Source organism: Tasmannia lanceolata, unplaced genomic scaffold, assembly GCF_043159265.1.
Source record: "Tasmannia lanceolata isolate RefF3 unplaced genomic scaffold, GAP_Taslan_0.1 ptg000006l, whole genome shotgun sequence".
In the NCBI taxonomy this organism is placed as follows: Eukaryota; Viridiplantae; Streptophyta; class Magnoliopsida; order Canellales; family Winteraceae; genus Tasmannia; species Tasmannia lanceolata.
In genome coordinates this window covers 31,407,560-31,432,869 of record NW_027518683.1, presented here as the reverse complement: position 1 = coordinate 31,432,869, position 25,310 = coordinate 31,407,560, and the positions used below count along the sequence as shown (strand labels likewise).

Genomic DNA, 25,310 nt, shown 5'->3' with positions numbered 1-25,310 from the left:
TTCCGAGAATATTTCTCGGAGTTCCGAGAATTCTCGGAGTTCCGAGAAAAAATCTCGGAGTTCCGAGAAGCCACACAGAAATTGGAAAAAGTCTACTGGACCATTTCTCGGAGTTCCGAGAATTCTCGGAGTTCCGAGAAAACCTCTGGGAGTTCCGAGAAGCTATGCAGAGCAGATTTTCAATTCTGTTTTTGGGCTTCCAGTTCTCAACCAAGATGGGATTGCTATGAGGGTTCCAAGGTGTTAGAACTCCACAAATACAATCACTTGTCTATTTAGGGTGTGTGAGATTACTTTAATTATGCCTCTAAAAACCTAATCTAGGTTTGGATCAATTACATTAAAAAATGGTCTTCAATATTAATTTCTTCATGTCTTCAAGTCTTCATGACTTCTTGCTTGATGACTTTGGCCTTCCAATTAGTGGTCCAATGTGGGCTTCTTGGCCTTCAATCCAAGCATCCTTGATCTTACTTTATCAAGATCTACAACTTAGACAAACAAACACATTAGTGATAAATGATCACTTGTGTATTGGAATCATCAAAACAAGATGGGAATGCCAAGGTAAAAACCATTGGGCTTACAGTTGATATATTTTAAGCAAATATCCCCTTTTTGTGAGTGATCTCTGATGAAGTGGTGCCTAATCTCAATGTGTTTTGTTCTTGAGTGTTGTATGGGGTTCTTTGTTAAGCTTATAGCACTAGTATTGTCACATTGGATGAGAATATTTTCCATTTTGATTGCATAGTCCATCAATGTGCTTTTCATCCATAGGACTTGAGCACAGCAAGCTCCAGCTGCCACATATTCTACTTCTGTTGTGGACAGAGCTACTGAATTTTGCTTCTTGCTAAACCATGAAACAAGTGATTTACCCAAGAATTGGCAAGTTCCACTAGTGCTTTTCCTATCTACTCTACATCCAGCAAAGTCTGCATCTGAATATCCGATGAGAGTGAAGGAAGATGATCTTTCATACCACAGTCCTAGACTTTGGGTTCCTCTTAAGTACTTGAAGATCTTCTTAACTGCTGATAGGTGAGATTCTTTAGGATCCGATTGAAATCGAGCACAGAGACAGACAGTAAACATAATGTCTGGTCTGCTGGCTGTCAAATAGAGCAAACTACTTATCATACTCCTATACAATTTCTGATCCACAGATTTGCCAAATTCATCTTTTTCTAGCTTAGCAGTAGTACTCATGGGAATTCTTGATGTCTTACTGCTATCCATGCCATACTTCTTTAATAACTCCTTTGTATATTTTTCTTGATTTAAAAATATTCCATTTTTGTATTGTTTAATTTGGAGTCCTAAGAAGTAGGTTAACTCTCCCATCATGCTCATTTCAAATTCATTTTTCATTAAGGTTGCAAATTCATCACATAATTTTTGATTAGTTGAGCCACAGATGGTATCATCCACATAGATTTGGACAAGGAGGATATCATGATTTTCTCTTTTGATAAACAAGGTTTTATCCACCTTTCCCATCTCGAATCCCTTTTCAACTAAGAAAGTGCAAAGCCTCTCATACCAAGCTCTAGGAGCTTGCTTTAATCCATATAAAGCTTTATCAAGTCTGAAGACATGATTTGGATGTTTGAAGTCTTCAAAACCTGGAGGTTGCTCAACATACACTTCCTCTTGGATATAGCCATTTAGGAAGGCACTTTTGACATCCATTTGATATAGTTTAAATCCTTTATGAGATGCATATGCCAAAAGTATCCTAATAGCCTCCATACGGGCAACAGGAGCAAATGTCTCATCATAATCTATCCCTTCCTCCTGATTGTACCCTTGGGCTACAAGCCTAGCTTTATTCCTAGTGATAATTCCATTTTCATCCAATTTATTTCTATACACCCATCTCGTCCCAATGACTGGATGATCACTAGGTCTAGGCACTAGCCTCCACACTTTGTTCCTTTCGAATTAACTTAGCTCTTCTTGCATGGCCATCAACCAATATTCATCCTTTTAAGCTTCCTTGATGGATTTTGGTTCTAATTCGGATAGGAACGCCAAATTGTTACTCACACTACGATAGTATGATCTAGTTCTTACTGGCAATGTGGCATCACCTAAAATTTGGGATTCAGGATGATCTACCAATGTTCTCCTATCCCTATGCAATGAGTCATCATTTTCATTTTCTACTTCCTCACTAGGTAATGTATGACTTGTTGATGCATGAGGAGGAGCACTCAATTTTGGAAAAAGATGTTCAATGGGTTCATCCTCATCATGTGGCATTTCTTGAGGTGTTGGCTCTCTTTCATCAAATGTCACATGCATGGATTCTTCTACAACTAGGGTTCTTCGATTAAATACTCTATATGCCTTGCTATGTGACGAATACCCTAAGAATACTCCATCATCCGACTTCTTATCAAATTTGTGTAAATTTTCTTTAATGTTTAAAATGAAGCATTTACATCCAAACACTCTAAAATAGCTTATATTTGGTTTCAAGTTTTTCCAAAGCTCATAAGGTGTTTTCTTAGAAATTGGCCTTAAATATACCCTGTTTATAATATAGCAAGCGGTGCTAACCGCTTCCGCCCAAAAATATCTAGGGAGATCATTTTCATGCAACATAGTTCTAGCCATTTCTTGGAGAGTTCGATTCTTTCTTTCTACTACTCCATTTTGTTGAGGTGTTCGAGGTGCGGAAAAATTATGTTTTATGCCATGTTCATTACAATAAGTGTCAAAATGTACATTTTCAAATTTCGTTCCATGATCACTTCTAATGTGGGAGATGGCAATACCTTTTTCATTTTGAATTTGATTGCACAATGTAAGAAAGTTTTCATAAGTTTCATCTTTATGTCCTAGAAATATGACCCATGTGAATCGTGAGTAGTCATCCACAACTACAAACACGTACCTCTTTCCACCTAGGCTACTAGTCTTCATTGGTCCAAAAAGATCCATATGAAGTAGCTCCAAGGGGTAGGAAGTTGAAATCATATTTTTAGGTGCAAATGAGCTTTTCAATTGTTTTCCTAATTGACAAGTTCTACAAATGTGATCTTTGATGAATTTTAACTTAGGCAATCCTCTAACACTTTCTTTTGAGGAGAGGGTCGAAATGAGATCCATTCCGGCATGACCCAACCTCCTATGCCATAGCCAAGAATCCTCACTAATGGCATTAAGACAAGTCACATTTTGAAGTCTAAGATCATCTAGTCCAATTGTGTAAATGTTATTGTCTCTAGAACCTGTGAATTTTACTTCTCCATTTATCTTATTTTTAACAATGCATTTATCAGGATTGAAGACAACTTCAAAACCATTATCACATAGTTGACTAATGCTAATAAGATTATGGGACAAGCCATCAACAAAGAGTACATCATGTATGGGAGAGGTAGAGTTACCTATGGTGCCTTCACCTTTGACTTTTCCTTTCTTGTCATCTCCAAATGTAACTTCTCCACCATCCTTGAGTGATAGTGATGCGAATTGAGTGAGGTCTCCAGTCATGTGTCTAGAGCATCCACTATCAAGGTACCATGTGTTCCTCTTGTTATGGCTTTTAAGGCATACCTACATATGAATAGGCAAGTGAGATCCCTTAGGTACCCAAATCCTCATAATCTTGCTATGTTCAGTTGTTTTTACTTTAGAGTTCAATTTGATTTTATCTTGTTTAGCATGTAGGCAAGCAACCTTATAATGACCTTCTAGACCACAATAAAAAAAAATCTTGGTACCACTAGAAGAAGCCTTTTCAAGTTTGTTTTTATAGTTAGATATGGTAGTATTCCATTTGTGTCCAAGTCCACTTTTATCACTTGACATTCTTTGAATATTAACAAGCCTATCCAATTTTAATGAACTATTTTCAAATTTTTCAAAGAGTTTCTTGAGTTCATCATATTCAAAAGATAGTTTACCGTTTTCATGCTTTAGTTTGTTATTTTCAACAGAAAGATTTTGTCGATTTTCATTCAAAGTCTTAATGGTAGCATTTAGCTCATGAATTTTTACTTTGCATTTTTCATTTTCATCATCTAAAAATTCATGATCCTTTTTTAACCAACCAAATTCTTTTGTTATGTTAGCAAGAGAATTTTCAAGTGATGCAATTTTATCAAATTGAATTTCAAGTTCATCATTTGCATTTTGTAAGGAATCTAGAACTTCTTTTAAGATAATAACATCATTTAAAGTGTTTACCTCATTGTTGTCGTTTGTTGAGGCCATGAAGCATACGTTCCTTGCTATCAAGCAATCTTCGCCATCATTTTGTTCGCCTTCGCTATCAATTTCCTCATCCCATGTGGCGGTCATTCCTTTCTTGCCATCTCTTCTCTTGAAGCGGTTGTTTGAAGTTGGTTCATTGTTGAGTGAACAATCCGGGCGAATGTGTCCAAGCTTCTTGCAACCGTAACATCGTGGTTGAGAAGATCCATCACCGAGTTCTTCTTTCTTCTTGAATGGAGGGTTTGTCCTTCTATTTTTCATCCCTCCCATGTTCCTTTGCAAGAATTTGATCATTCTTGTTAGGAGGGCAACTTCATCTTCCATGTCTTCTTTTGCATCTTCATTTTCACCTACATTACAAGCAAAAGCAATTCCTTTTCCTTTTTCGATTTTAGTTTCGATTTCGGGTGCTTTTGTTTTCAACATCATTTCATGGGTGATCAAGGACCCTATTAGTTCATCTAGGTTCAATGTGTTCATGTCCTTGGCTTCGGTGATTGCGGAGGTTTTGGATTCCCAAGACAAAGGTAGGGACCTAAGGATTTTAGTCACTAAATCTCTATTGGAAAATTATTTTCCAAGACCCCTTAATCCATTTACAAGATTGGTGAATCTAGTGTACATGTCGGCAATTGTTTCATCGGGTGTCATTTGAAAGAGTTCGTATTGCCGAAAAAGATAGTTCATTTTAGATTCTTTTACTTGATTGGTTCCCTCATGGGTGACTTCTAAAGTGTCCCAAATTTCCTTAGCCGAATTCAAATTTGATACTCTATTGAATTCTCCGGGAGATAGAGCACAAATAAGAGAATTCATGGCTTTGGCATTATAATTCGAAGCTTGTTGTTCGGCTTCGGTCCAATCATTTAAATTTCTTGTGGGTAAGATGTATTCATTATTAATTGCTCTCCACATTTGATAGTCTTGGGTTAAAAAGATTTTCATTTTGGTTTTCCCAAAACCATAGTTTGTTCCATCAAAATAGGGTGGCCTAGTGTTTGAATAACCTTCATGGTGTTGAGGGTAGTTTGCCATTTTAGAATCTTTACTCTAGACCGGTTAGGGTTTTCTAAAAATTAGAGACGACGCTCTGATACCAATTGAAATAATTAAGAGGGGGGGTGAATTGATTTTAACTCAAAATTAGGCCTTTTGAAAATTACCTATGAACCCTAATTGGAATTTTCTTCACTTAATTAAATATTTGGTTAGTGCAAATATAATTGAAAAAACAAAATGAAATGCCAAACCAAACAATAATGGAAATGCAAGAGTGAGAAATGACACACCGATATATAGTGGTTCGGCCAACGGCCTACTCCACTCTACTCAAGGTCGCACTTGAGGGATTCCACTATTGGAGACCTCCACGATGCCCGGCTCCGAGGCGGTTACAATTCCAAGGGGTATTAAACAAGGATGCCCTTACACCTTTACAAAGACTCTCCTTCTCCGCCGAGTTCTAAGCGGTTGCTCTCTAGGGAATTAAAAACGGAATGCCCTAGCCACCTATACAAGATATGAAAGATTGATAGCTTGGCTTCTTCTTGAAAGCTTGATGCCCTTTTTAGTTCCTTGATTGCTCTTCAACAAAGATTTGCAAGTGATAGCTCTAAAATATCCAAACTCAATAGGTTCACAAGTGAAAGGCAAGTTTGGGAAAAACCAAAAATCTTAAGCTTGAAAGGGTTGCAAGTTAGCTTGAGTGCTTAAGAGGGTTTTTCAAAAATCAAGAGAGAGGAAATAATCCTCTAGATGTTGTATAAATAGTCTCTCCTCAAAATATGACCGTTTGGGGGTGTAGATAACAAAAATCAACTTTTAAATCAAAACCCAACGGCTCTTTTTTGAGCTGTCACAAGGTTCTCGGAGTTCCGAGAAATATTCTCGGAGTTCCGAGACAACGGCCAGAAGAAATAAAATTTCTACTGGACCATTTCTCGGAGTTCCGAGCTCGGAGCTCCGAGAAAAATCTCGGAGTTCCGAGAAGCCTAAAAATCTTTATATTTTGAGATTTTATTTCTTGTTTGATTTTTGGCTTTTGGAACTCAACTACTTATGATAATTATGGAATGTTTATGAGGGTCCCAACATGTTGGTCCACCACATAATCATTCACTAACCCGTTAAAGTTCTTTAAGTGTTATTTGAAAAACATTTTGAAAACACTTTGCCTTGACTTGGAAATCTAAAGAGACAGGATGTACAATGATACCTATGTAGCTTTCAACTTCTCTTTAGTCTTGGTCTTCACTTGATCTTCCATTTTGTGTATGCTTGCTTGAGAGATGAGGTGAGCTCCACTTAGCTCCTTTGACTCTTGTTTGGTACATCTTCAAGTATGACCAAGTTGAGTGTTGGTTTCTTTAATGATCAATCCTATCTTAAACACAACACTTCAAAGCAAATTGATTAGTATTCAAAAAACACAATCAATTATGTTTAGAATCATCAAAACAAGATTGAAGAATAGACCCTTGGGCTTACAGTTTCTAAGTATGTGTCTGTTTCCGAGTCGAATATAAAATCTGTTATTTCTAACAATTCTTTGGATGCAGGTACCTTAGGAAGGTTAGACATTCCTGGTGTAGACGGCGAGTCCTCCGGTATAGATGCTGTCTATGAAGATGAGTCTGTTATAGAATATACCACAAAGTCTATACATAGTCCAGTTGAGTCAGGTGTCAACATTTCAGTTGACGATACAAACATTTCTTTTGAGCATACTGTAAAGCCTGCTGTGGGCCAATTCATCAACGATGTAATTTTTGATTCTATGAATGAAATAAAGAACTCGTTTCAGTATCTTCCTGTCTCTATTTCTGCTTCTCAAATTGATAAAACTAATAACAATGATCAAAACTCCCCTTCTTATGAGGATGTCGACGAAACTCCCCCTGAGATCAAACACATGATTACTCAGGAGGAGCAGCGTCGAGCTAAACTACTTGAAGAAGAAATTGAAACCGTCAACATAGGTGATGAAACCTTAATCCGGGAAATACGGATTGGCAAAATGTTATCCCCGGAGGAGCGTGAAGTAGTCACTTTGCTTAAGGAATACAAAGAAGTTTTTGCTTGGTCCTATGATGACATGCCGGAATTAAGCGAAGACATCGTCCAGCATCGTCTTCCCCTAATCCCAGGTGTCAAGCCCAAAAATCAAAAACTTCGAAAATTAAAACCAGAATGGGAATTGAAAGTCCATGATAAAGTCAAAAAGCTATTAGATGTGGGCTTCATTCAAGTGGTTGAATATCCAGAATGGCTGGCTAACATAGTACCGGTGCCCAAGAAGGATAGAAAAGTCAGAATGTGCGTGAATTTCAGAGATTTGAACAAAGCGAGTCCCAAGGATGACTTTCCTTTGCCGAGCATCGATCTCCTGGTGGATAATACCGCTGGTCATGCTTTGTTATTCTTTATGGATGGGTTTTCCGGATATAATCAGATCAAGATGGCCCTTGAGGGCATGATAAAAACTGCGTTCACCACTCCATGGGGAATGTATTGCTACAGAGTGATGCCGTTTGGGCTGAAGAATGCTGGGGCAACCTATCAAAGGGCGGCTACCACCTTATTGCATGACATGATTCACAAAGAGGTTGAAGTTTACGTCGATGACATGATTGTTAAATCTAAGACTCGACCAGAGCATGCCGTAGTCCTGAGGAAGTTCTTTGAAAGGATCCGGAAGTATAAGCTTCGCTTGAACCCGAGCAAGTGTGTTTTCAGGGTTACTTCAGGGAAGTTGTTGGGGTTCATGGTTAGCAAAAGAGGAATCGAGGTAGATCCTCAAAAGATCAAAGCAATCCAAGAGATGGAGCCGCCGAGGATCGAAAAGCAGATCCGTGGTTTCCTGGGAAAGGTTCAGTACCTAAGAAGGTTCATAAATCAGTTGACAATGACGTGTGAACCCATCTTCAAGCTGCTAAAGAAAAATTCTCCAAAGAAGTGGAATGATGAGAGTCAGGAAGCATTTGAGAAAGTCAAGCAGTGTCTAACTTTGCCTCCTGTCTTGTCACCAGTTATTCCGGACCAGCCACTGTTGCTGTACCTATCTGTCACTGACACAGCTATGGGTTGCATGTTAGCCCAGCAAGACCCTGAGTCGAAGAAAGAAAAGCCTATCTACTACATTAGCAAGAAGATGCTAGAGTACGAAATGAAATATTCTATCTTGGAAAAGACTTGTCTGGCACTGGTTTGGGCAACTCAGAGGCTTAGGCATTACCTGTTATCGAACAAGGTTCTCTTACTCTCACGGATGGATCCGTTGAAGTACTTGTTCGAGAAGTCCGCCCTCACCGGGAGAACATCCAGATGGTTGCTGCTATTGTCTGAATTCGACATCACCTATGTGACCCAGAAATCAGTTAAAGGGCGTGTGATAGCTGAGCAGTTGGCTGATACGCCTGTAGATGAGAATGCAGTTCTGACGGCGGATTTTCCTGATGAAGAGATCATGGCTGTTGTAAGCCCAAGGGTCTACTCTCCTATCTTGTTTTGATGATTCTAAACATAATTGATTGTGTTTTTGAATACTAATCAATTTGCTTTGAAGTGTTGTGTTTAAGATAGGATTGATCGTTGAAGAAACCAACACTCAACTAGGTCATGCTTAAAGGTGTACCAAACAAGAGCCAAAGGAGCTAAGTGTAGCTCACATCATCACTCAAGCAAGCATCCAAAGATGGAAGATCATTTGAAGACCAAAGCTAAAGAGGGATCGAAGATTGCATAGGTATCATTGTACATCCTTTCTCTTTAGATTTTCAAGTCAAGACAAAACGTTTTCAAAGTGTTTTCAAATTGTTTTTTCAAAGAACACTTAAGAACTTAAAATGGATTAGTGAATGGTTATGTGGTGGAACAACATGTTGGGACCCTCATAAACATTCCAAAATAATCATAGGAGTTGAGTTCCAAAAGCTAAAAATCAAACAAGCAATAAAAATAAAAAACTGCAGATTTTTAGGCTTCTCGGAACTCCGAGAGTTCCCTCGGAACTCCGAGAAAAGGTCCAGTAGCGTCTGGACATTTTCTCGGAACTCCGAGAAAATTTCTCGGAACTCCGAGAAATGGTCCAGTAGAAATTTTATTTCTTCTGGCCGTTGTCTCGGAACTCCGAGAATATTTCTCGGAACTCCGAGAATTCTCGGAACTCCGAGAATTCTCGGAACTCCGAGAATGATTCTCGGAACTCCGAGAACCCTGCGACAGCTCAGAATATAGCCGTTGGGATTTGAATTAATTCTTGTATTTTGATATTTCCACCCCCAAACGGTCATATTCTTTGGAGAGGCTATAAATACAATATGTAGAGAAGTTTTTCTCACTCTCTTGATTATTGAAAAACATCTTTGAGCATCAAAGAAAACTTGCAACCTATTATTGCTTGAGATTTTGTTTTTCCCCAAACTTGCCTTGCAACTTGCAAATCTATTTGAGTTGGGATTTTAGAGCTTTCACTTGCAACCATCATTGAAGAGCAATCAAGGATCTACAAAGAGCATCAAGCTTTCAAGAAGAAGCCAAGCTATTCAATCTTCATATCTTGTATAGGTGGCTAGGGCATTCCTTATTTTAATTCACTAGAGAGCAACCGCTTAGAACTCGGCGGAGAAGGAGAGTCTTTGTAAAGGTGTAAGGGCATCCTTGTTTAATATCCCTTGGAATTGTAACCGCCTCGGAGCTGGGCATCGTGGAGGTCTCCAATAGTGGAATCCCTCAAGTGCGACCTTGAGTAGAGTGGAGTAGGCCGTTGGCCGAACCACTATATATCGGTGTGTCATTTCTCACTCTTGCATTTCCATTATTGTTTGGCTTGGCATTTCACTTTGTTCTTTCAATTATATTTGCACTAACCAAATATTTAATTAAGTGAAGAAAAATTCCAATTAGGGTTCATAGGTAATTTTCAAAAGGCCTAATATTGAGTTAAATTCAATTCACCCCCCCTCTTGAGTATTTCAGCTGTAGACGATGAGGTCCAAAGCACCAGATGGTTGATGTATTTTGATGGTGCTGTGAACAACCGAGGTCAAGGCGTTGGGGCAGTGTTGATATCTCCGAAGAAAGAGTACATCCCCGTATCCATCAAATTGCAGTTCAAGTGTACCAACAATGAGGCCGAGTATGAGGCTTGCATTGCTGGTCTCGAAGCAACCTTGGCTTTGCATATTCAAGATATAGATGTTTTCGGGGATTCAATCTGGATCATTTGTCAGATCAATGGTCAATAGAAAACAAAAGAGGATAGATTGATCTCGTATGACACATATCTGGATTCTCTGGTCAAGAGATTCAAGAATGTTACATTCACTCATCTGTCGAGGACAAGAAATCATTTCACGGACGCTTTGGCTACACTAGCCTCAATGTTAGATATCTCTGCATGAATGGAAGTTCAGCCTCTAGCAGTGCGGTTACAATGGGCTCCAGCGCATGTGAACGCTATAGAGATAGCAGCCCGATGTCCAGATGGAAAGCCCTGGTACACTGATATAAAGAATCTCATTTTAAGCCAAGGGCACCCCCCTGAAGCGTCAGGAAAGGAGCGGAGGTCGCGGCTAACTTCATTATTTGCGGTAATGAGCTCTTCAGGAGGTCATTTGATGGAATCCAGCTTCTTTGTGTAGATGAAGATCGAGCAGCAAATCTCATAGAACAGACGCATGAAGGAGTCTGTGGGCCTCACATGAACGGGAAGATGCTGTCGAGAAAGATCCTGAGACTTGGGTACTACTGGCCAACCATGGAAGCTGACTGCTTAGCATTCGTGAAGAAGTGTTATAAATGTCAGGTTTATGCCAACCTCATCCATGTGCCGCCTTCTGAGTTACATTCTCTGACTTCACCGTGGCCGTTTTCAGTCTGGGGAATCGATATTATTGGAAAGGTGTTTCCGAAATCTTCAAGTGGGCATGAGTACATCCTGGTAGCCATCGATTACTTCACAAAGTGGATCGAAGCCCAATCCTTCGCATCGCTGACTTCAGCCTCAGTTGCCAAATTCATTTGGACAAATATCATCTGCAGATATGGGGTGCCGCATGAGCTGATCTCAGACAATGGATCACACTTCAAGAAAGAAGTGGTGCACCTGTGTGAGGAGTTCAAGATCAAGCATCACAAGTCCTCACCATACAGGCCTCAGACAAATGGGGCCGTCGAAGCTGCAAACAAGAACATCAAAACCATCATCAGCAAGATGACAGAGACGTATAGGGACTGGTCAAATAAGCTACCATATGCTTTGTGGGCTTACAGAACGTCGATCAGGGCCTCTACGGGAGCTACGCCATATTCACTAGTGTATGGGATGGAAGCGGTCCTACCAGTTGAGCTGAGAATTCCTTCGTTAAGGGTAATGATGGAAGCTGATTTGCCAGAATCAGAGTGGGCAAGGGCCCGGTATCAGGAGTTACAGATGGTTGATGAGAAGAGGCTCAGAGCTCTGTATCATGTCCAGGGATATCAGCGTCGAATTGAGAAGGCCTTTAACAAGAAGGTGAAGATTAGAGATCTCCAGAAGGGTGACCTTGTTTTGAAATCCTACAGGGCACCGGTCTATGATCTCCGAGGGAAGTTCAGACCAAACTGGTCAGGTCCTTACATTGTCGATGAAGTCCTGCCTGGAAAAGCCGTCAGACTCCTTGATCAAAATGGTGAAAAACTAACAGAACCCACAAACCTCGATCAACTTAAAAAGTATTATGCCTAAGACACCAGGAGGCCGTCCTTGATCGAACTGAGCTTCAAATCCAAAAATCCAATTGAAAAAAAAGAAGAAGGGGAAAGTCAAAGACCGTTTTGCAAACCCTTTGAGCCAATAAGTAAAATCAAGATTTCTTTGTCACCCTCAAACTAGGGGCATCTTTTATGACTTGCGTCATAAAAGATGCAAGCCTGAACTACGCCATGACCTGATCCCTTTCCACAGGGTACGTAGGCAACTTGACAAAGTCGGGTTCGGTCAAATCTTTCAAAGCTGTTGAAAAGAAAAGAAAAAAAAAGCAAATCCTTCAAATCTATGGAAGAGAGAAAAAGTCAAATCAAAACAATCTCAACCCAAAGTCCCCAATGGGCGAACTACGCGAACCTGATCCTCACTCTTTGGAGGTACGTAGGCTATCTGGAAGGCTCCAGATTCGGTCCAGTCAATTCAAACACCCTGATCCAATTCTTTCAAACCCTAACCCACCTAGAAGTCCTCCTGGTGTGACAAGGCAAAGGTTTGTGGAGAAACAGAAAAAAGAAAAAAATAATGGAGTCTTAGACCTGCTAGACTGAAAACCCTAAAGGGCGGTCTAGGCAAAAGTTAGGGTCATTCACCCGCTAAGCTGAAAACCCGAAAGGGCGGCTTAGGCAAAAATCAGGGTGCAGAGCCTGGTGGATGGAAAACCTGCAAGGGCAGGCAGTCCAGGCAAAAATTAAGGCAAGCGGTCCGCCAGATTGAAAACCCAAAAGGGCAATCTGGTCAAGGCAGTGACTTCTCGTAAAGGACTAAATTTTAGAAGCTAACAAGACTTTCATACCTGTATCGGCATCACTTCCAAGGTCTGAATAGTGCCGGCAAGGCTTTCTTTGATATTCCTCTTAGCTAGGGGTTAAAACCGAGCAATTCAAAGGGTATAATAACCAGGACTAAATACCAGAAAGCGGCGGAATCACCTTAAAACGCGGTATTCAAAGAATTCCAAGAGTGGTAAGCTGTACCATCTTAAAAACAATTATCAAATTAAGGAACAGATTCAGTCTTTCCTGAAAGTCAGTCTTGTAACTCGGTTGTGTACTCACCAAAAGTCCTTTGTCAAGCAGTTGTCAAGGTCATTCTTTGTCAAGTCAAAGTCATGTACTCAGTCGAGTCAGGTGTGTCTCAAAATGACCTGTTTGGTCCAGTATCCTTTCAAGAGCTAGGGTAACAGGTACCAGAAAATGAAGTCGTATCTCCAGAAGACGAAATGAACTATACATGGTCTAGAAGCGCGGCAAGCTCTCAGGCCCATTTGAAATTCCTCCAACAGGCAGGAGGATGAAGATGTGTCGAACAGAATCAGTCTGTTGGGAAGTTGAAAACCATTGTAACCTGAAATTCTGACAGCTGATAGAAAATTGAAAGTGTCTCAGGCAGAATCAGTCTCTTGTGCCTTTGAAAGCCTTTGAGGCCCGAAGCCCTGGTATTGGCATAAAAGCGCCAGACCCTTCAGCAAGAGTCGGTCTCTTGTACCTTCAAAATCTTTGTAACCCAAATTTCATAAAAGAAAGCTTGAATCTGTTCGAGTTTTTTTAGGACTCCTGAATTGGAAACGAAATTATACTAGGGGTATCTTTTATGTCCTGATGAAAGTCAGACCATGAAAGATACCTAGCATGCATTGATGGTTGAGATAGCAGTTTTAACGAATGAGGATTTGAGAAACTTGAACGTATTTTTCAAATCAAATTTTCAGTTTGGGAATGATCCTGATAATTGTCTAATCATTCTGTGTGGTTAATTTGTCAAGATGCCGTCTTCTCAGATCCTAGAGTGGTTTGATCATGATAACTGTCTAATCATTCCGCTTTGTCGATCTGTCAAGATGCTGTCTTCTCAGATCCTAATTTAGGTTTGATCATGATAACTGTCTAATCATTCCGCTTTGTTGATCTGTCAAAATGCTGTCTTCTCAGATCCTAATTTAGGTTTGATCATGATAACTGTCTAATCATTCCGCTTTGTCGATCTGTCAAGATGCCGTCTTCTCAGATCTTAGAGTGGTTTGATCATGATAACTGTCTAATCATTCTGCTTTGTCGATCTGTCAAGATGCTGTCTTCTCAGATCCTAATTTAGGTTTGATCATGATGATTGTCTAATCATTCCGCTTTGTCGATCTGTGGAGATGCTGTCTTCTCAGATCCTAATTTAGGTTTGATCATGATGATTGTCTAATCATTCCGCTTTGTCGATCTGTCAAGATGTCGTCTTCTCAGATCCTAATTTGTGGTTTGATCATGATGATGGTCTAATCATTCCGCTTTGTTGATCTGTCATGATGCCGTCTTCTCAGATCCTAATTTAGGTTTGATCATGATGATGTCTAGTCATTCCGCTTTATTGATCTGTTAAGAAGCCGTCTACTCAGATCCTAGAGTGGCTTGATTAAGATGATTGTCTAATCATTCCGCTTTGTAACCTCCAAATCCCTGAGTGGCTTAATTAGAGGCTGTCTAATCATTCCATTCTGCAATTTGTGAGAGTCTGTCTCACCATTCCATTGAGAGTCTGTCTCAATATTTCAGCGTCTCAGTTTTCTTTACGAGAATCTGTCTCATCAATTCATCTTATCATTTCTTTCTTGGTTGATCCGATGAGAATCTGTCTCGTCAGTCAACCTTATTATCTCCTTGCATCCCTTTTGTTTGAAGCCTTGGGCCAGTCAAAATGTGTTGTCTGCTCGGCTTTGGCTTTCGTGCGACCAGCACACTCTGCCAAAGAGGGGCATCTGTAGACACCCATTTTGACCGGACCCTAAAGTCTCCAAAATTGAATAAGAACTTCAAAAATCCAATAGAATTCCCAAATTCCGAGTCCCAAAATATTCCGAAATTAATCTCAAAAATTCCTGAGGGACTTGGCCCAAAATGAGAAGAAGGCTCAGGTTTTGGGCATCTTATTGTGCGTATTCCTGGGTACAAATTCCCCAGGAGGTCGTTAGTATTCTCAAGGATACCCCTGTAAAATTTCATGGCAATCGGGCGAAAAATGAAAAATAAGGTAAGCCGAGTGTGTGCCATTATCAAAACTGGCTGTGCTCATATCATTTCCCTCGTTTGATACAAAATGAGGGTGCGTTATGGAGGCTAGAGGGTGCCCATGTCGGCCCACTGGTCAATCAGTGTAAAAAAAAATCGGAACAGGTTAGTGCAGCTATCAAAGCAGGGTAGTGTTGATGTTATCTCTCTTTATTGCAGAAGAGGGGGTGAAACAATCAAGGGAGGGTGCTCATTGATGAAAAGAAAATCAAATAGGGCATAATGGCAATAGGGTAAAATCGCCTTATCCTTGGAACATTTAATAAGGTGGGCATTACTTTCCCTACAAGCAGTGATCATGAGCCATTGGATAAGAAGGGTGAGATGTAGGGCTGAGATAATCCAGGGCATTAAAAAAATAAAAAAATAAAAGCAGGTGGAATTAGTAAAAGAGGGGATCAATGGTTGAGAACAGCCAAGGAAAGAAGATGCCACATAGATGGTTAAGATCAGACTTAGGGATTTAACCCTAAGTATAAAACCAAGAGAGCTCTTGCGTGAAACAGGGGAGGCTCATTTTTTTTTGCAAGAAATATCAAGAAGCAGAGAGAGGGAGAAGAAGGAACCGCCGGCTGTAGACACCCCCATTTTGCAACGCTTTAAAAGGCGAAAGATTCAGTAGTATCATCGAGTCTTGAGTCCGTATTCAGCATTAGATTAGGCATCTATGCATTTTAGGGTGGATTTCACCTCATTATGGGAGTTTTGAAGTTGATTCGCGATCCTGAAGGTCTCTATGGGGTTCCTTTGGCCTCTGGAAGATGAAAGTTTAAGTTTCCAAGCAAATAAAAAAACCTGCTATTTTTAGAATTTTCAGGGTTTTCCTCATTTTTGCCTATTTTGCACTGCAGGGGTATTTTGGTCATTCCCGATGTGTCTCATTTGACCCCCGAGTTATATTTGAGAAATCTTGAGTGATTTTACAAATTTTGAAAAAGCTGCTATTTTTAGAAACTCATGGGGCTTCCACATTTTCATCATCTTATAGATATTTCAATCATTTCTCATATGTCCAAAACCATCTCGAGGGTACGACTGATGGATTAAGAGTAATTTCGTAAGATTTGAAAAACCTGCTAAATTTAGATCTCTCAAGATTTTCTCTTAGTCTTGCACTTCGGGGGTATTTTAGACATTTCCAAACATATCATATTTGGTCCCTAAGTTGTGTCTAAGAAATCTTGAGTCCGTTCATAAATTTTAGAAAATCTGCTATTTTTAGAATTTCTCAGGGTTTTCCCTAGTCTCGCCAAATTCTAGCACCTCGGGGTAATTTGGTCTTTTCCTGTGTAATTCTTTTGATCCCCGAAATATGTCTGAGAGATTATGAATGATTTCCTGACTTTTGGAAAACTTGCTAAATTTAGAATTTCTCAGGAGTTTCGCTTAATTTGGAAATTCTACGTGTTGAGGGCATTTTGGGTATTTTCAGGGGATACTAAATGATCTTGTTTAATATTGCTCACCGAAAGGACCCAATTTTAAAAGTTTCTATTTGTGAAGTTTGACCACAAAGACTTTCCATTTTTAATTTTTCCCGTTAGGGGTGAATCAATCTGAGGGTATGTTGGTCGCGTTTGGATGTCTAACGGTCAAATAAGGGCATTTTGGTCCGAAAAGTTATTTTTCAAAAAAAGATGGTCCGATCATGTGTGAGGGATGCATCATAAATGTCAAATGGGTTGGGTCCATATATAGAATGTTGAATTTAGAAAGATTTTATTGATTCTTTACGGAAAAACCCGAAACCCGTGTGAAATTGCCCATTGGGCTAAAGCCCGCAAAGATGGAGCTCATGTGGGTTCACCCATATGGGTCAACCACCATGGTGGGCGGCCCACATGGTTGACTCACATGAGTTGAGCACCCAACCTTGATGATGTCACAATGGTGACATCATATTTGTTAAAAGAAAAATAAAAAGAATAAAAAATGAAAAGAAGGAAAGAAGGAAAAGAAGAATGATTGCTTAAAAAAGTTTTCTTTCAAAGAAGCAATGTGGAATTAGAATAGCATGTCTTGATTGACAAGAAATTAAGATTGGAATCAAATCTAATTTGGAAATAAGAAAGAAAGAAAGCAAGAGGGGAAAATTGGAAAAAAGCCAAAAAGGGAGCTCTCACATTGGAAATTACGATTTCTCTCTTAACCCTAGCTTTTTTTGTATAAAAATCAAAGCAAACAATGCTAAAAAGAAAAAAAAATCCAAATTCGTCCTTTTTCTCTCTCCTCCCTAGAAAAAAAAAAACCTCTTCTCTCATGAGGTGTGATCTCTCTCTCAAGTGTTCTTCACAAAAGCAATTCTTGAATTCCTTCTTCTTCTCCAAGGCATCACACAATTAAAGATTATTGGAGGGTTCTTTGGATTTTTTTTTAGCGTATAAAAGGGTTGGACAAAGCGTATATCTTGGATCACCATCCCTAGAGACAAGGATCGCGATCAACGGTAAGGATTCCTCATCTTTGTGAAGTAGAAAAAGCATGCTAGGGTTTTAATTTTGATGGATCAAATCAACGAGTTTTTCTTTAAAATTCCAGTATGTTATAATATAGATTATGAGTTTTCAAAATCAAAAATTTGATCCAAAAATTAATTTTTCTCCATTTAAAAATGGTTTTCTTTTGTTTTTATTCAATATGGATTTAAATTAGATTATCAAAGCAAGTGTTTGAAAACATGGTTCTTTTTAAAAACTGATATTTTCAAGGTTTTATATAAAATACAAAACTACTGGAAACTTAATTTCCAACCGCGGTTCAGCCGTTTTATTTTCATTCTATTTTTCAAAGAATAACCTCGAAAAAGGTTATTTCTTGATGAATGGAGCCAAAAGTATATCAAATCATATCCAAATTTAGTGAAAGTTTGTTTCCAGTAGTTTTACATGGTTTTTAGATCACCCAAAATTTTTCATATTTTTTGGAGTTTATTTAATCGGATTATTAATTATTTTAAATTTTGGCTATTTTTAATAAATACCAAATCATTTTAAAAATTGATGAAACTTTCCAGAATTAATGCCTAATAATAAATGGAAGTTTCCATTGAAAAATAGTTTAAAACAAATGTGGTTTTTACTGTTTTCTAATCGCTTTCCCGTTTTACGTGCCATAATTCTTTTTCTTATTAAATTAATATATTTTTAAAATTTTTCTTTACAAACCAGTAAATTTGGTTACTAGAATGTTAGGGAAATATTTTCAATTAATTTTGCAAAGATTTGATAAGGTTTTACAATTTATTTTAATAAACGGGTTTTAACGCCTAGGAAACAAATTGATCTCTTATATTTAAAAACCAATTTCATGGAGGAGATTTAAGTTTTAAGTTTTGAAATTTTGATAATAAATTCTATAATATATTATATATCTACTGGAATTTTTCATTTGATTTTGGGATACCATTATGTTTGCTTTTTAAGTAATTCTTTGGTTTCATCTGATTTTGGTGTGAATTTAAATGGGCATCAAATTGTCATAAAAATCGATGAAAGTCATACAGTAGTCTAATCTCATGATTATATTTATACTGTAAGAGTTTAAGTTGATTTGAAATTGATATGCTATAGGTTACTGTGTTAATCTCTAATCTGATTTGAATTTTGACAAATTGGACATTGATATCTAATCTTAATGATAATTCATGCAAATTTTTCAGTAATCTGTAATAATTTATATCTTTATTCTGTAAAATTTTGGAGTAATTTTAAAGTGATATGATATAGGTTGTTGTGTTAATCTATAATCTGATTTGGATTTTGAAAAATCGGGAATTGATATCAAATCTTAATGATAATTCATGAAATGTTTCCAGTAAGCCATAATCATCCATATCTTGTTACTAAAAAAGTTTTAACTGATTTGGAGTTTGATTGCTTAGGATTACTGTGTATTCCTAGCAATCTGGTCTTAATGATATTAAATCACAATTTAATAGCAAATCAATACAAAAGTCAGTAAAAATCGCCAAAAAACCTTAAATTTTCATCATAAATTCAATCCCTAACTTTTTGAAACAGAAACCTTAGGGTTCATAGATTGCCTTCGTAAATTGGCTATCCTGTGACAATTTAACTGCCGAGATCGTAACCATAATCGTATACTAATTGCGATCGATCCAGCATAATTGGAGTGTGTAAATTATAGTATGATATTGGCTCCGAGGTCCACTGTCCACGGAAATCCTGAGAAATATGCCAGGCAATAAGATACTATAATTTACGTGCTAAATTATACAAGGGTTGAGAGCACTATTCCCTTCCATGGTTGTGATTCGAGGCCGAAACATGCGAGCCATAGAGCCTTTGGTATTCCTTAGATGTTTAGGAATCGAAAATCATCAAATTCAACAAACTGAACTAACTCACTCCATGTCTTTCGGAACTGTTGGATTGCGGTTTCCATCGTAGGAACCATTAGAGCCCCATTTAGGAACACTTGTGTCATGTTGTGTCCTAAGTTTTAGGGAGTCCTAGAGTTAGAAGTCCAGCCTCATCACGGGCATTTGATATGGATAGCAATCGTGCCATAGATCTAGTTACACTAGTCACCTCACTTTTTCCCTAGGACAAACCTAGTTACCTAGGATGTAGGTTAACCTACATTAGTCTAAGAGACGTCTTGCACTTAGATAGGACCATATAGCATCTTAGATGAAGTCCTAGGATAATAAAATCTTCAACTTGAATTAAATAATTTCTCTTAAAACTGTTGAAACAGTCAATCCAGTCTAGATCGGTGTCCTAAATGAGTTAGGCATAAGTAGCTTAGTTCAGGTGCACCGAACTACGTCGACTCTGATTCCAGTGAGGCTGGGATACGTAGGCAACTTGGATACTTGAGTGGCATACCAAGCCCGAGTCGGCTCCACACATAAATGGTGGGGTTTTGTACATTAATCCTTAAATTAAAAATAATTAAATCACTTAGGACTTTCTATGAAATTAGAATTTTAGGAGAACTTTCACTTATATTGAATTCAAACAAATTAAGAAAATCAAGATACACATTTAGGAATTACACTGACATTAGATCTTAGGATGCATGTCATGTAGTTCGCACATTAATACAGAGTTAAATGAGCCATTTAAAAGAAATTCAAAAGAGTTAACTTTTGGAATTGAAGACCGATTATCGGGCAGGAATGGTGCATGTGGTGGTAACTCCCCATACCTTCCATTCTCGTCACCAAGTAACGAGTCTAGATTTCTGGTCAATTATGGGTCCTAGATCCCTCATCTAGGTGGCGACTCTATCACTCTCTTTTGCGTGAAATTCGGATTGCATTAGTGATCCCAAGTTCACGGAAAAGATGAATTAAATCACACCTTGCTAGGCTCGGAGGCTTACCCCTGCCCTTTTGGGTACTGGGTTGCACGTTTGTTTGCACCCTATGGCTTGGTTGCTGCATGCTTGGTTGGGTAATTAAAATCAATAATAAAAACCACACGCCATTCGCGTGGGTACGAGAGACCAAGAGAGAGCGTGGCGCCTCGCGCGCTCGCAACCCTCTCACGGGATCGGGTCCCACACCGGCCACCACCTTCCCGCCGGCCAGCCCAAGCATCTTCGGCCGGCCACCTCCACCTTCCTCTTCATTTTCGCCCCAACCACCTACCTCCACCATTTTTCCTTTTCTTTATCACTCAAACCCATCAACCACCACTACGTTCCTAGCAGCCACCTCTGCAACGCCGACCATTCTCCACCTCCATTAAACCCCCTCAGCCATCCTCTCTCGAACCCCCATTTTCTCCACCTCTTCTTCCTCCATTTTCTCCATCACCTCCCCATCTTCACCCTCTTCACCACCACCGCCAGCCGGAATCCGGCTAGGCCAAACCCATCTCCGGCCAGCAACCCACCGGAATTCGAGCCACCATCTCCCCCCATTCTATCCCCTCTATTTTCACCTCCAAACCCCTCTCTACCCCCATCTCTACCCCCATCTCTACCCAAAACCCATTTTAAAACCCACATCTGTGAAACCCTTTTTTTTTAAAAAAAAAAAAACCTCCGGCCGCCTCTCCCAACTCCGGCCAATTCACCCATCACCACCTCCTTTGTCCATCTCCCACTTCATCTTCTCTACTCCATCTCCCCCATCACACCCACATCGTTTCCCATAAGCCTGCTCTTAAAAACCCAACGGCCATTGCCCAACCACCATAGCCCATCCTAACCATCTCCTTAGCCGAATCTCCAACCTCCACCTTCATACCCCTTTTCCAATCCACCACCGCACCTTCTTCTCAGATTTTGGGTTATTCAGAAAAATTTTAAAAAAAGAAAAGAAAAGAAAGTGGAGGAAAATACAGAGAGAGAAAGAAACAGAGAGAGGAGGGAAGAAATTGTAGAGGGGATTTGGGTCTCCTTCTCCGGCAATCTCGCCGGTGCCGGCCATCCACCATTACTTCCGGCAATCTCCTCCCATTTTCAACTTCCACCTCTTTGAACCTCTTCCTTTGAACCCAAAAACCCAGTTCAAAACACATCTAAACCCACCATAAATCATCAATCCCACTTCAAATCTAGCTCAAACCCCTTTCTCAAGTCCCCATTAAGTCGTCTTTAATCCTCCATAGAACCCATCTTCCATTAAACCCATTTCTTCAAATCCATCTTCGTTCGAGAAGAAAAGCAAGCCGCTGGTTCGAGGATTTGCGGGGAGAAGAAGAAGAAGATTGAAGGAAAAAATACTCAGATTGCTTTCCCTCTTCCTCTGTAAGTGCCCTTTGAATTTATCTTTTCTTACTTCCTGTGTGCAACTCTCTTTTGAGATGCTTCACTTATAAGTTGGGAATGAATCAATTGCCTGGTTTACTTGATTTCTTAAAAAACCCATGTATTTCAAATTACTTTGAATTAATTACAGGAGGTTTTGATTGTTGGGTTTGATTTGCTTGTTCTTAATTCCGGTCTTTATTAGGCCAACATCGGAACAAATTGAGCAGGAATGAGTAGATTCTCTTTTAAATGGGTTTTGTTTAATTCTGGGTGGTTATAGGTTCCCATTTCAAAAGGAAAAAATGGTGATAATTTCGGTATTAGTCCAATATTTGCCATGAAATATGTCTTAGAAGTGATAATCTCGGTCCAAGGTACCCATATTGCAATACTTTTCACTTGATCAGAGAGTTGATTTTATTGATCTTTCATGTCAGATATCTATTGCTAAGACTGAAATTTATATGTGGGCCTATTTCTCCTTGTATCTGTGTGTAAAATGGTGGTTCAAACATTTGGGTTTGTTCAATGCTTCACCGCTAAAATCATAAGAATTGCCGAAGTTATGACTTCCTTTTTGGTTTCATTTTTTCGGATCCCGAAATTCCTTACGCGCATTCTTATGACTTGAGGACAGGATTCATTCCTTGCTCGCAATTTTCATTTAAATAGCTTTAGTCGCTAATGTGAGTATGGGCTTGAAGATGGGTAATTACTCCTCAAATTTCCCGGTACTCTTTGACTGTGGATGTATGTGTTTGAACCAATGAGATCTAAGATTAGGCCTCGGCATTTGATTTCCTTGGGAAGCTGCCTTCGATTCTGGCCCTTACTGGGAACCCCTATTGTTTCTTCTCCTTTGTTACTTTCATGATTCCAGGCTAATGATTAGGCCTTGTTCACTAGCCTTAGGGATTTCTTCCTGTTTGAAAACCTTCATTAAGGTTTGGGATTAGCACCTGTGCTCAATTTGTTTATTCATTCTAGGGAATTTTCCTCTCGAGTTCAGGCTATGACGGAATGCTTCTTGAGCCAACCCTTTCCCTTCCTGCCTTAGAATTTTTGAAGGTCAAGGGATTTCTTCCTTTTTAGAGTCTGTCATAGAGAGTTTAAGAGTCTGTCCTTCCATCTTTCAGAGTCAGTCTTCAGCATAGGAGTCAGTTCTTCAGTCTTTCAGGAGTCTGTCCTATCATCATAGGGGTTAGGATTCTGTCCATCTTCTCATCAAGTCATGTGATTTTTATCCGCTCCTGCAAGGTATAGGATGCTGTCCAACCCTTGCAGAGTCGTGATTCTGTCCAATTCCCCCGCAAAGCATAGGATGCTGTCCAACCTTTGCGGGATATCAGGAGTCTGTCCTACCCTTATGATGGTAAGATTCTATCCTCTTGTGTCAAAAACATTAAAAACATCTGAAAAACCAAAAAATCTCAAAAATCTCGAGTCATTAGGAGTAGTTAGGAAAATCTGGTCCGAACTACGGATGGCTTGATCCCTAGCTGAGGGGTACGTAGGCAGCTCAGGCTTGTAGCTGACATCCTGAGTTCAGTCACAACTTTCACAACTTCAAAACCTTTCAAACCTTCTAAAAAAACAAAAATTCTTCAAAATAACCTTGCAAGCCATTTTTAAAAGATCTTCCCATAGAGTTAGGAGTCTGTCCTGTTTGTGTTGATATTGAAATACTCAAGAGGGGGGGTGAATTGAATTTAACTCAATATTAGGCCTTTTGAGAATTATCTATAAACCCTAATTGGAATTTTTCTTCACTTAATTAAATATTTGGTTAGTGCAAATATAATTGAAAGAACAAAGTGAAATGCCAAACCAAAACAATAATGGAAATGCAAGAGTGAGAAATGACACACCGATATATAGTGGTTCGGCCAACGGCCTACTCCACTCTACTCAAGGTCGCACTTGAGGGATTCCACTATTGGAGACCTCCACGATACCCGGCTTCGAGGCGGTTACAATTCCAAGGGATATTAAACAAGGATGCCCTTACACCTTTACAAAGACTCTCCTTCTCCGACGAGTTCTAAGCGGTTGCTCTCTAGGGAATTAAAAAAGGAATGCCCTAGCCACCTATACAAGATATGGAAGATTTGATAGCTTGGCTTCTTCTTGAAAGCTTGATGCCCTTTGTAGTTCCTTGATTGCTCTTCAACAAAGATTGCAAGTGATAGCTCTAAATCCAAACTCAATAGGTTCACAAGTGAAAGGCAAGTTTGGGAAAAACCAAAAATCTTAAGCTTGAAAGGGTTGCAAGTTTGCTTGAGTGCTTAAGAGGGTTTTTCAAAAATCAAGAGAGAGGAAATAATCCTCTAGATATTGTATAAATAGTCTCTCCTCAAAATATGACCGTTTGGGGGTGTAGATAACAAAAAACAAATTTTAATTCAAAACCCAACGGCTCTTTTTTGAGCTGTCGCAAGGTTCTCGGAGTTCCGAGAAATATTCTCGGAGTTCCGAGAAATATTCTCGGAGTTCCGAGAAATATTCTCGGAGTTCCGAGACAACGGCCAGAAGAAATAAAATTTCTACTGGACCATTTCTCGGAGTTCCGAGAAATTTTCTCGGAGTTCCGAGAAAATGTCCAGATGCTACTGGACCTTTTCTCGGAGTTCCGAGCTCGGAGCTCCGAGAAAAATTCTCGGAGTTCCGAGCTCGGAGCTCCGAGAAAAATTCTCGGAGTTCCGAGCTCGGAGCTCCGAGAAAAATTCTCGGAGTTCCGAGAAGCCTAAAAATCCGCAGTTTTTGATTTTTATTGCTTGTTTGATTTTTAGCTTTTGGAACTCAACTCCTATGGTTATTTTGGAATGTTTATGAGGGTCCCAACATGTTGGTCCACCACATAACCATTCACTAATGCATTTTAAGTTCTTAAGTGTTCTTTGAAAACCAAGTTGAAAACACTTTGAAAAACGTTTTGCCTTGACTTGAAAATTTAAAGAGAAAGGATGTACAATGATACCTATGAGGCTTTCAACTTCTTTTTAGTCTTGGTCTTCAATTGATCTTCCATCTTGTGTTTGCTTGCTTGAGAGATGAGGTGAGCTTCACTTAGCTCCTTTGACTCTTGTATGGGATATCTCCAAGCATGACCATGTTGTGTGTTGGTTTCTTCAATGATCAATCCTATCTCAAACACAACACTTCAAAGAAAATTGATTAGTATTCAAAAACACAATCAATTATGTTTAGAATCATCAAAACAAGATAGGAGAGTAGACCCTTGGGCTTACAATCTCCCCCTTTTTGATGATGACAAACAAAATTGATTATGAGGTGTGTGTGGAGTGACATAGTAGGCAAGTGAATACTGGAACTCCCCCTCAATATATGCACACATATAAATGATACAAGTTATAAGCAAGTGGTGCATATAGTCAATTGAATAGATAATCAATTTCAAACTTCTCCCCCTTTTGTCATCGACAGAAAGGGTGTAAAAAAAATTAGGAGTGGATAACTCCCCCTAAATCAATGCTTATGGTATAAAAATATATAACCAAGTAATGCACATATACCTGTTCATGATCGAGATGTTG

At 39.2% G+C, this 25,310-nt stretch overlaps 1 protein-coding gene across 1 annotated transcript in view; it reads left to right on the top strand.

Moving 5' to 3' along the window:
• The window catches only part of LOC143878919 (uncharacterized), a 40,356-nt gene that overhangs the window by 5,439 nt on the left and 9,607 nt on the right, over positions 1-25,310 (top strand). Inside the window, exon 4 of the mRNA XM_077381135.1 lies at positions 6,789-6,911. Coding sequence (XP_077237250.1) covers positions 6,789-6,911 — 123 coding nt within the window. The remainder of the gene's footprint in view (positions 1-6,788; positions 6,912-25,310) is intronic.